The sequence below is a fragment of the Canis aureus genome, chromosome 25 (genome assembly GCF_053574225.1).
Source record: "Canis aureus isolate CA01 chromosome 25, VMU_Caureus_v.1.0, whole genome shotgun sequence".
Lineage (NCBI taxonomy): Eukaryota > Metazoa > Chordata > Mammalia > Carnivora > Canidae > Canis > Canis aureus.
In genome coordinates, this window is record NC_135635.1 from 40,039,589 (window position 1) to 40,051,831 (window position 12,243).

At 48.0% G+C, this 12,243-nt stretch overlaps 2 protein-coding genes across 5 annotated transcripts in view; both read left to right on the forward strand.

Annotated features, from left to right (window-relative positions):
- The window catches only part of VWF (von Willebrand factor), a 137,724-nt gene extending 135,813 nt beyond the window's left edge, over nucleotides 1–1,911 (forward strand). For both annotated transcript variants that reach the window (XM_077871349.1, XM_077871348.1), the window contains exons 51-52: nucleotides 1,032–1,129; nucleotides 1,575–1,911. In XM_077871349.1, the coding sequence (XP_077727475.1) occupies nucleotides 1,032–1,129; nucleotides 1,575–1,763 (287 nt within the window). In that variant the 3' untranslated portion in view covers nucleotides 1,764–1,911. The remainder of the gene's footprint in view (nucleotides 1–1,031; nucleotides 1,130–1,574) is intronic.
- A 4,081-nt stretch (nucleotides 1,912–5,992) lies between these two features.
- The window catches only part of ANO2 (anoctamin 2), a 343,520-nt gene continuing 337,269 nt past the window's right edge, over nucleotides 5,993–12,243 (forward strand). For all 3 annotated transcript variants that reach the window (XM_077871350.1, XM_077871352.1, XM_077871354.1), the window contains exon 1: nucleotides 5,993–6,122. In XM_077871350.1, the coding sequence (XP_077727476.1) occupies nucleotides 6,101–6,122 (22 nt within the window). In that variant the 5' untranslated portion in view covers nucleotides 5,993–6,100. The remainder of the gene's footprint in view (nucleotides 6,123–12,243) is intronic.

The window sequence follows — 12,243 nt, forward strand, 5'->3', positions numbered from 1 at the left end:
TTGCTGTAACCAGGTGGCAGATTAAGGAGACGTGCTCCCAAGGCTACTCTTTCTGTGATTCCTGTCTGCATAAGTTTAAGAATGTGACGTCAGGAAACTGTCAGAGGAGATGAATGCTCTCTGGGCGCACTTTGCACACAGAATTTGGTCAAGAGACTGTTATCTGCAAAACTGGCAGGGAAGCAACCAGGGGCCTTTGTTGGTCAGTACTTTTGGGAGGTGGAGACCCTTCCTAAGGAGAGGAAGCCAGGCTCAGGGATTTAAACCTACAGCAGAAGAATATAGTATGTTGGCCTAAATATGTTTTCCTTATTCATTCTTGTGGTTGGCAGGCTTTCACTGTAAAATGAAGTTATTTGAAAGTTGGGAGGCAGGCTAATATGCAGTTAGAGTTGATTTAGTCTGGGAGCCATTCAAAAATGGAAAACTTCCAGTGTTCAGATGGCGAATGGTGAGCTGGCATTAAATCTTAGAATTATCAGTGGCCCAAGTCGAGGTTCAGATCTGAATGCCACTAATCCCTGCCATGCCAGAGTCTGGAGGCCACTATTCCCAAAGGAAGAACCCCATAAGGGCTTTTAGGGATCCTTTTAGCCCTTTGTGTGGCCATGACATTTGCCTTTCCTCTTTTCCAAAGGCAAAGATAGATAGATATTAATTATATTTATTGGCTACCTCATTGTCCATTAGCTTCCGGATATAGTTATAAGTCTAAGGAGATTGCTCCAGTCATTATGGTCTTTAGAATCTACAATTACATAAAAGCAAGTCTCATCGATCTCCATCACCAAAGCACAGCGGATCTAGGCTCCTCCTGCAATTAAAACTGTATCATTAAGTGAGTTAAATCCAGCTATAACTGTATCTCTGGATCTGAGGTGAACCAAGATAACTCCCCTCCTCGAAGCTGGCTTTGGTGATTTGGTTACTGCGAAACTGACCTTTTTCCAGTAAAATGAGGGAAATGGGCCAGAGAGGATTCTATAGCATCTCACCCAGGCCCCAGTTCCCATCTCTCACCTGTCCTGTAGGTGAGGAGCCAGAATGCAAGGATATCATTGCCAAGCTGCAGCGTGTCAAAGTGGGAGACTGTAAGTCTGAAGAGGAGGTGGACATTCATTACTGTGAGGTAAGGGGGCCCTGGCTTCAGTGAGGTCTGGGTGGGGACGGGTGAGTCTCCTTGCTTGGACACACCTCTAGTTACATGTTAGAAGCACCTGGAAAATTCACAGAGAGAAGTGATAGGAACTTGAAGCATATTTTTTTAAGCAAATAAAAAAAATTTTAATATAAAAAATACCCTATGGGAGGGTGAGGTGCTGGGACCTTTTGACTGCAGAAGAAAAAAACATAGAAAGATTCAAGTCATTTAAAGAGAATGGAGAGCGTTTAATGGAAGATGGGAACTATGTTTCCTGATCAAACATGCATAGAAATTGCAGCTAGCATGATTTGGGTGTAATAGGACCATAAGGATAGTGGATAAGTCAGACTTTCCTAAGATCTAGCTTTACAAATTGTCAAGCAGGATTCTTCAGCATGGCAATGCCCCACCTCTCTATGCTCTGTCACAGGGTAAATGTGCCAGCAAAGCCGTGTACTCCATCCACATGGAGGATGTGCAGGACCAGTGCTCCTGCTGCTCGCCCACTCAGACGGAGCCCATGCAGGTGCCCCTGCGCTGCACCAATGGCTCCCTCATCTACCATGAGATCCTCAATGCCATGCAATGCAGGTGTTCCCCCAGGAAGTGCAGCAAGTGAGGCCACTGCCCTGGATGCCTACTGTCGCCTGCCTTACCCGACCTCACTGGACTGGCCAGAGTGCTGCTCAGTCCTCCTCAGTCCTCCTCCTGCTCTGCTCTTGTGCTTCCTGATCCCACAATAAAGGTCAATCTTTCACCTTGCAAAAGGCTGATGGTTCTCTGTGTCTTCTAGGCCGAGGTGACAGTGGTAGTTTGGGCCTGAGTTCCAAACCTGATTCTGAGGGAGTAGGCACAGGCTCTTTCTGAAAGAACTCCAGCCCCAGACATGGCCAACCTCTGGGAAATAGTGGTGTCTGCCTCCGTGGGGTGAGGAGCACATTGTGTGGGGCAGGCCTCCTCTGAAGTCAGCCCAAGTTCCTAAAGTGAAAGGGATTTGCTCAGGAACACAAGGTTCTCCAAGCTCTGGATTGAGGGGCTTCTGAACAGAGCAGAGGGGTGGGTCCTGGAGCCAGGCTCCTGCCAAGACAGACATGGTTATTGCCAGCATGACTGACCTTGTGGTGACCTTGAGCAGGTGTGCAAGGGTTTCTCTGAGCCGTGGGCTCCCTAAGTTCCTCTGTACTCTTGGTGGCCCCTACGGGAAAGTAAGGTACCGAGGACTGAGGGAACTGGAAATGAGGTGCTGGCAGGTGCAGGACCAGCATCCCATCCAGCAGGTTTGGCCATGGGGGATGAGCCCTACATTTGTGGGCCTGGGTTCTCCACATGGCCCTTGTCCTATTGTGTGGCCCCAAATAAGACCATTAGTGGTTCTTAGACTTAGTTTCCTCATCTGGGGAATAGGAATTAGTCTCACTCAGGGGGTTGAGAGGGTAAAATATGGCTGGAAGTCTGGGGGTAACTGTAAATTTTTCTTTCTTTCTTTTTTTTTTTTTTTTTAGGATTTTATTTACTCATGAGACAGAGAGAGAGAGAGAGAGAGAAAGAGGCAGAGACACAGGCAGAGGGAGAAGCAGGCTCCATGCAGGGAGCCCGACATGGGACTCAATCCTGGGACTCGGGATCACTCCCTGAGTCAAAGGCAGACACTCAACTGCTGAGCCACCCAGGCATCCCTAAATTGTTCTTTAATAACATAAGGAGTGGCAAGAATGAAAATGAGAGGAAATCGAGACTCAAAGTGGGGGAATAAGTGCCTCTATTGTCAGTGGCACTGCCCTAGGGATTGACTTTATCCTGTAGGGTCAAAGAGCTGAGTTTCTTTAGAGTTGCATGCTGCATGCCCGGGGCCCCGCCCACTCCAGACATCTTTGGTGAAGGGTAGAAATAACACCAAACTTCACCCAGTCCCCAAATCACTAACCGGTAATGTCAGTCCCAAGGAGAGATGGTCCTTCCTCAAAATTTATGTGAAGAGTTTACATGTATATGCTGGTAAAATGGTGGAGACCCTATCTGGCGAGAGAATACCCATGAGGATAAAGGGAATGCCCTGTGTTTGTGACAGGAATTTGATGGGAGAATTGATTTTTCATTCCACGTCCTTTTAACACAGGAGAGACTCTAGCCACTGAAAGTGCTGGATGGTGGAGGTGGAAGGGATTTGGATACCATCCAATCTACTGCCCCTCCCCCCCCTTACAGAGAATAAAAGCAGCTCAGAGAACTCAGACTTGTCAAAGGTCACACAGCTGCTGGGTGGCAGGGCAGGTTCAGAAGCCAGGTGCTTTGACACCTGGGTGAGCCCTCCCGGGCCGGGCCACTCCACCAGAGCCACCCCATCCCTGTTGCTTTACAGTTTTGGTCCTTGCTGGCACATGAACCAACCGCTACTGCATATCTAGGATTCACCCACTTCCAATTCTGTGGGGAATCACCTGGAGGGGAGATACATTACCAATGGCATGGATTGTGTTGAGCAGTTTTGGTGGGGGAGGTTATTTAAGTAGAGCAAAGGAAGAATGGATAGAAGTTTAATATAACTGCTCAATAATGCAAAGGTTGTCACCTGTCCGTCACCCTGCCTCCAACTTCGAGTAGTCTCCGAGGTCTCCGTAGGAAACCAGATCCCCATGGAATTACCTCTCTCTCTTCTTACTGATCGCCTAACACTCTACCTGGGGATGAGCGGTTACTGGAGGCACAGTAGAAACTCAGCCACAGAGAAACTCAGAGAGGTAGCCTCCCTCTCCAGCAGAAGGTGTCAATTTTCCAACTGCCTCTGCCTCCATTGCCTGAATTTCTCCTCATATTTACTGATAGGACAATTCACTGTCCAGAATCAAGCCAAATCAGAAAACCTGTATGTTTTGATTTTTTAAAAATGGCAGGGAGTAGGGTAAGGAGGCTGCAAAAAGAGAAGGTGGAAATGGAGGAGTGTCTCAGCCACTTCCTCTTACTTTGCAGGGATAATGGGGCAGAGCCTGCCTCTGGTCTCAGGGACTCCCTTCCTGCTTGCCCCCAGACCAGGTGAGACAGAGGCTCCCAAGGTGAGTGTTTTAGGGGGAATCTCATGGAGAGAGCTCACGGACTAAGAAAGTGCAGAAGATGAAATGGAATGGATTAAGGAACCATGGCAGCTTTCCAGTGCTCTCGGCATTGAAAAGACACAGAGAAGGGTCCCTGGGAGTGAATGGGGGTGAAGGGCATTGCTTGGAAGAGAAAGAAGTCTAGTAGCAAAGTGTTGGAGCGTGGACTCTGAGCGGGCTGGCTGCTTGGGGATTCCTGCATATCTCCTAGAGGCGAGTTGCTTGACTTTCTACACTGTAGTCTCCTCCGTCAGATGGGCACACTAGCAGTAACTCCTCATGGGGTTGTGTCAGAATCAAAGAATTACCACGGGGAAAGCTCTGAGAAGGGTACCCCAGGAAGAGGAAGTCCTGTATAGACGCAAGCCCTGATTACTCCCAGTGGCCAGAAGAAAGCTCTGGACAAGGACATAATCCCTTTGGTTTTCCTTCTGTGCTGCCCCTGACTCATTCTGTGTTGTCTATTCTTCTTTGTCCTCAAGCAAGTGGCAAGATATCACCACCAGCCTACCTCATCGGTGGAGGAGACATCATTCTTCCCAGTGAAGGATAAATAGCATTCTTGACCTTAACATAATGCCCTTTCACTTTTTGGGTCTCTGGCATGAATGAACGTGTTGAGCTTCAGGGCATGTTGCAGTTGCAGATTCCATCATCCAGCAACAGCCCCCTCAGACAGCCTTCCATTTGTCCACTCATCACCACAAGGCACCTGAACCGGGTCACCTGTCATATGGGAAAGCTTGGTTCATCTCATGGACGAACCAAGCTTCCTTGTCTCATGGAGTCAGAGAATGAATCTTGCGGACAACGGAGAGCGAGCAAAGTGATAAAGCTCTATTAAGCAGACATTCAGAGAAAGCTCTCAGAAGTGAGAAGGGTCCCGACAGGGCTGCCACCGAGGGCTTTTAGTGGCCGTCTTTTATTGAGAACCTAGGCAGGGAGCCTGCGGCCTTGAGATTCTTGTGCAGTCCTGGTTTGAGCACCGACTATTGATAACACCTTAATGACCTATTTCTTTGTGGTCTGTGATTACTTAGTAGCCGTTAAAGGGAGATACTCCCTTACATTTTGGAGCTAGGAGCCAGCTTTCTTTTCTCTGTTTTTACTATCTTAACTGTCTTCTTGGGATGGGTAGGAGCCTGACTGTGGGCCTTTTGGTGTCGTTGGGGTCTGTGGGAGCCCACTGGCTCCCCGGGGGGCCTGACTCTGGGCCTTTCCCTGTGTAGCCCCAGCTGCCCTAAGCCCGTACTACATCACCTGACCCAGGCGCGGAGACCGGAGACGGAGACGGAGACGGCGCTGCTCCTGTTGCCTCCTGCAGCCCGTCGGTCCCCGGCGCCGCAGAGGGACGGTCCCTGAAGACCTGGCCTCCTCCTGCCTCTTGCGGCCCTCGGGTCCTTCCTCGCCCCCGCCCCCCGCCCCCGGGGGCCTCGGGCGAGGTGGGGACGGCGGAGCGCGGGCGCGGCGGGGGCGGGCGGGCACTGGACCCGCTCGGCCAGACGGGGCGGGAGCTAATCCGGCTGAAGGTGCGCACCGGCCCGGCTGGGCAGGCGCGTCCCCGGGAGCAGGGGGGCCGCCCCGGCTGGGCCTCGGCCTCGCCGACCTCCGCGCGCCCTGGACGCGAGCCGCCCGCGGGCGATCGCAGCGCCCGAGCCAGCCGGGGCGGCCCCGGGACCCCTCGCGCGGGGCGGCGGGAGGGCGGGGAGGGGCGGGAGGCGGGGAGGGGCGGCGGGCGGCGGGCGGGGGGCGGGCACGTCCGGGCGCCGCCGAGCGCCGTGGAATTAGCCCCGCGGCGGCCGCCTAAGCCCGAGCGTTCGCCGGCGCGGCCGGGCCAGTCCGGGTGTCGCGTCCCGGTGCCCGCGCCATGGCCACCCCCGGGCTGCGCGGTGAGTCTCCCAGGGCCCGGCCCGGGTCCCTCGCGTCGGCCTGTCCGGGGGAGGGGCGGGCGGTCCCGGAGCGGCACCCCGACTCCTCGCCTTTGCGGCTGGTGACCCCACGTGAACCTGGGAGGGAGGCGCCGGGCCAGGGCAGCCGGCGGGCGCCGGGGCAGTGTCCCCCTCACTTCTTTCATTTACTTACTTTTATCAGGGAGGGAGAAGTAGGGCGAGAGGCGGAGGATAGGAGCCGCGGCTCCTGGGTGATGGACGGTCAAGTCTTACCTGTGCGTTTTGGCCTCGACCCACTACTGGTCCTTGGCCCTGGAGCTCAGCGTGTCTGGGCAGGCAGGCAGCTGGGGTTTACTTCTCAAGCCGTCCGCTGAGGACAGAGGTTCTGCTTCGTCCCCAGCTGCTTTGACGTTGGCCTCTCTGGAGTGTCCTCCGGATTTCAGGGACTCTCTGCCCACCCCGACCTAACCCGAACTGAATCCGCGTTCCAGAGGGTGCAGGGGAACAGGCACGCCTTTCCTGGGGACTTTTCTTTTAGGGGAGAAGTTAGTGGAGGTGGACTTTTGGGGGGGGGCGGGGGCGGGACATTATTCGGCTGCATCTCTCAAGTTCTACTGAGCAGACACATGCACCTGGGCAGGGTTGATGTGGCCTGGAAAGGGAATATGTTGAGTGTCTTTCTTCTGGTGGTTCTTGCGTGAGGCAGGAAGCGGGGAGGTGCCCACTGCATTGGCACAGAGAACCAAAGGAACGGGAAGGTAGATGTAAGTCCTAGTCCTGAGATCTTGTGAGCTGGTGTGGAGAGATATCTCCGGGAACCATGTGGACCCTGCTTCTGGACAGAAGGCTCCATTGAACAAGGTTAGATCTAAGCCAAAGGGCAAGTGGCAGGTGGAGGGAGGATCTCAGACAAGGTGGGGGCTCTTCTAGAGGACTGTGGTACTCTGGGTCTCTCTGTTTGCCTGGACTTTGTTCTCGGGACCTGACCTCAGAGCCCTGGCCCATCTAGCTGTCACCCTGCCCTGGCTGCTGGGCATCCAGGACCCATTTGCTCCTCTCACTGTGTCTTGCTAGACGCCTGTCCTTTTGGGAGGCAAAGACCTAATAGGATGGTCCTTTCCAGCAGCCTGGAATGCTCTCTGACTTGCCTGTATGTGGGAACCTGGGCCGCTTTGATGGCCCATTGAAGTGGATGTGTGAGGGGTAGGTCGGGGTAGGTTTAAAAGACCTACCTTGGGTCCTGGTCTTGTTTCTACTTGTGCCTTCTCTGCCATCGTCCATTGCGGCACAAGGCTTGAGGACCAGTGGCATAAGACCTAGCATGAAGCTTGTCTTTGACTTAATGAAATGAGGACCCGATTTTCTGGAAATCCACCCATCTGTGAACTCTTTCTGCTGGCTGAGAGACACTTGTCCCACTCTATTTGTGGTGTTCTTAGAGCTCGTAGAGAACAGAAATTTGACTACTAGACACAAGGATCTTGCCTCTTGTTGCAAAACAGAATCGGTCTCTACTTGTGATCAGTGGTTAGGTAAGGCCTCTTTGCGGAGATGAGTTTGAACAGAGATTGCGCTCAGTGAAAGAACAAGCCATGCAGATATCTGGAGAATGATCTCACAAAGGCAAATATAGGTGAAAGACCCTGCGGCAGGAATGTACTTGAGCTGTCCAAAAAATAGTGGGGAAGCCAAGTGCCTGGAGCAGAGAGATGAAGAGCGAGAATGGCCAGAGTGAGCCAGATCACACAGAGTCTTGTAGCTCAGGCCATCTGTTGTTGGCATTCAGAGAAAAGGAATACTAATAGTCATCAAGCATCTACTATATCCAGACACTGTGCTAGGTGCTTTGCCTCACAACAGCTTTGTTGTTAGTGTTCAGTCCATTTCATTGAAGAAGAGCCTGAAATTCTGAGAGGTTAAGAAATATGCCAGTTATATTGTGTTAACCACCGAATAATCACAGAGGGGTAAGGCTGGAATTCAAACTTGTTTTCCCCAGCACCTCACCTTGTGGCTTTTGTTCTGTTTATAAGAAGTCATTAAAAGGAAGTGTATGTAGGTACCAGCACGAGGGGTGGTGGGAAATGTGGGGAGACCTGGGGCTTTAAGGGAGATACTGATTTTGCAAGGCTGTTAGGGAAGTGCCGTGGTCACAGTCCAGGCAGGGCTGTGCCTATATGCTATAGTTGACCCTTGAATTACATGGCTTTGAACTGCGTGGGTTCAGTAATATGCAGATTTTTTTTATAGTATAGTACTAGAGGTGTATATGTTCTCCTTATAATTTTCTTAACATTTTCTTTTCTCTAGATTCTAATAATGTAGTATCTAATACGTATATAAAACATGCACTAATTGTTTATGTTACTGGTAAGGTTTCCAATGAGCAGTAGTCTATTAGTAGTTAAGTTTTGGGGGGAGTCAAAAGTTACATGCAGATATTTAACTGCACAATGAGATTGGCACCCCTAACTCTGTGTTGTTTGAGTCAGCTGTATTTCCAGTCTGGAATCATGGTTAGTTTATCTAGCGAGACCAAGCCCAAGAAGGCTGGTTGTCATAACCAAACTTGTAAGGAAATGTGCCACTGTGCTCTACATTGGAGACATGTTTTCACCAGCGTGGTTACCTGAGTTCCACATTAGGGTTTCTAGAGGCATGGGAAGCTGATCTTGTGACCACAGGGGGAAGAAGATGTACTTAGTGTCCTGATGGGCTCTAGCAAATCTGACTCAATATATTCCACTTGTAAGTGCAGCTCAGATCAGTTTAGAGGACACCTCTGAGCTGTACTGTATGCCAGATACTATGCTCACTGTTGGAGTTACAAAGATCAATAGGCACCTGCCTGTCAAGACCTTACATTCTAGACTCTTGGTACCCTATGATGATCTCAGTACTTTAGCATCCTTATCCACTGTTGATGGTCATGGGAAGGAGGGGATAGAGTCAAACTTTGACCTGTTCAGACCACACCAATGACATTAGCCTGACCACACTATAGTTATTTCAATATGTACTAAATGTCTTTCTTGTACTCCTACTGACAACCTTGCTTTTCCTCCAGAAATTTCAAGGAAGTGCCTTTTAAGTCTGTCTGTCTGACAACTCTCCATCTAGGTGACTTTCTCTGAAATGAAACTACTGAAGGATTGCAGTTCTCACAATGAGCTGGTGTCACTCCTCCCTCTGTTGAGCAAACACAATTTGTTAAAAAACAAATTTCAACCAAGTAAATTTGGAGATCTAATTGGTTTTATTAAATGACACATGAATTGGGCAGCATCCCATCTAGCAAGTAGAGGGGAGCTCTGAGGAGTCCTACAAAATGGAAGGTTTTCATAGGAAGGAGGGTGAGGCAAAAAGTTATTAGCAAAAGAAAAAGGAATGTTTCAGGCTGGGAAATCATCTTTTGATTGGGGAAAGGGATGAAAAGGGGGAAAGGGATGAAAGTGCTTTTATTGTACAGTTTATTACTTAACCAGTGCTGATCAGGGAATTTCAGACAAACCTTTCAAAGGTCACATTCCCAGGATAAAAGGTCACATTCCTGGGATAGGTTAGACCTGCTGGTTTGCTGGGTGTCTGTGTATCTGTGTGTGTCTGCACCCGCACCTGTGCAAATGACTCCATTTGGGGCCTGTTTCTCTTTTAATACCTTGTATCCTACAACTTCTTCACTGACACAGGGATAATCCACACTTTCTAGCAGTCCTTGGTGCCTGATATTCATCACTAGCTAAATAAAAATAGCTTAAAAAAAGCAATACTATACTTCCAACGTGAAAAACATTTAAATACAGATAAAATAAAAAAGTTCCCTGTTTTTAAATATTTTTGGTAATTATTCTTCACTCAAATTCCTTTTTAATCTGTTTTTATTTTTGCCTGTATCAAATAACTATTTCTGCTTTTTATTAATCTTCAAACAGTTTGCAGAAGAGGAAAACCTAGGTAACAATAATCCTTAAATGAACAAATGCCAAATAATGAAGACTTGGGAGCACAGTATTATATCATAAAACCTAGACTAAGAATAGGTACTGCAGTTGAACAAAAATTTATCTGTGAACTTTCTGACAGGTCAGAAAACAGCCAGCAAGTTACATGGGTTTCATCGTCTAATAGAAGGAGACTAGTTCTAGTTCATCCACATTAAACTTTAAGAAGAATGTCACAGTGATATTTGTGCTATTTATATGAGACATTGCCCAACCTAATGAGCTGTAGTTTCATTAATAGATTTTTGGAAAGAGTATTATTCATCACGTGAGCATTTATTGTTTCTGATTTTTTTTTCAGGTGGTGCTTGTGTTTTATTCTTCCCTGGCCCACTCCACTCTATTATGTTTTTAAAAATTGCTGTTTGCGAACCTGTAGATCCCAAGCCATTGGGTTAAAACTTCTAATTTGAAAAGTGGTGGCTTATAGCATATAAAAAGCTCCACGGAACAGTTCCCCAAGTTCCATCTGGTATCATTTCTGTTCAGCCTGAAGAACCTTCTGCAGAATGTCTTGAAGTGCAGATATGCTGGTGACAAATTCTCTCAGCTTCTATTTTTTTTTAAGATTCTGTTTATTTATTAGAGAGAGTGAGAGAGAGAGAGAGAGTGCAAGCAGGGGGAGGGGCAGAGGGAGAGGGAGGGAGAGAACCTCAAGCAGACTTGCCACTGAGCATGGAGGCCCACACAGGGCTTGATCCCATGACCCTGAGATCAGGACCTGAGCTGAAACTAAGAGCTCGGACTCGACTGACTGAGCCACCTAGGCGCCCCTCTCAGCTTGTGTTTTTATTTCATTCTCATTTGGAAGAATACTTGCATCAGATGCAAAATTAATAGGTTGACAGGTTTTTCCCTTCAAGACTCCAGGTGTTCTCTTTCGGTCTCCATGGTTTTGATGAGAAGTCAGCCTTAGTCCAGATTTTTGTTTTCCTTGTATGTAATACCTCCCTCTGGTAGCTCTCCATATTTTATTTTTATTTTTGGTGTTCGACAGTCAGCCTATGGTGTGTCCAGGAGTGATTCTCTTTGTATTTTTCCTCCTTGAGTTTGTTGACCTTCTTGAATGTGGACGTTACTGTATTTTATCAACTTTTGGGATAATTTCACTCACTCTTCAATTATTTTTCTGCTCCATTTTTATTCTCTTCTTTTTCTAACATGTATATTAGACCCACATGATCCCACCAGGTCCTGAGACTGTGTTGAATTTTTTCATTCTTCAGTCCTCTGTTCTCTAGATCAGATTGTTTCTATCAGTCCATCTTTTTTTTTTTTCTATCAGTCCATCTTTAACTTCACTGATCTTTTCTCTGCCTTCTCCAGTTTGCTGTCAGGCTCATCGAATGAAGTTTTTCTTTTGCATTATTGTACTTTTCAGTTATAGGAATTTTAAAAAAGATTTTATTTATTTATTTATTCGTGAGAGACACAGAGACAGAGGCGAGACATAGGCAGAGGGAGAAGCAGGCTCCCCGTGGGGAGCCCAATGCAGAACTTGATCCCAGGACCCTGGGATCATGACCTGAGTCAAAGGCAGACACTCAACCACTGAGCCACCCAGGTGCCCCTGTACTTTTCAATTCTAGGAATTTTTATTTTGACCACCAGCCAGATTTATTAAGATATAATCACATACCATAAATCCACCCTTTAAAAATGTGCAGTTTAGTAATTTTTATTCATAGAATTGTGCATCCATCACTGTTCTCTAATTTTAGAATATTTTCATCATCCAAAAAGAAACCTCATACTCATTGACAGCTGTTCACCTTTCCTCCCTCCCTCTAACTCCTGGCAACTGCTAATGTATTCCCTGTCTCCATGGATTTGCTTATTCTGGATATTTAATATAAGTGGAATCACACACTATATAGTGTTTTGTGTCTGAAACTGCTCTTTCACTGAGCATGTTTTCAGTGTTCAGTTGTATCATAACATGGGTCAATAGCTCAGTTCTTTTTATAGCTGAATAATATTCCCTTCTGTGGATATACCACATTTGTTCATTTATCATTTGATAGACATTTGGATTTCCACTTTCTGGTTACTATGAATAATGCTGATATGAATGTTCAAGTATAAGTTTGTGTGTGTGTGTGTGTGTGTGTGTGTGTATG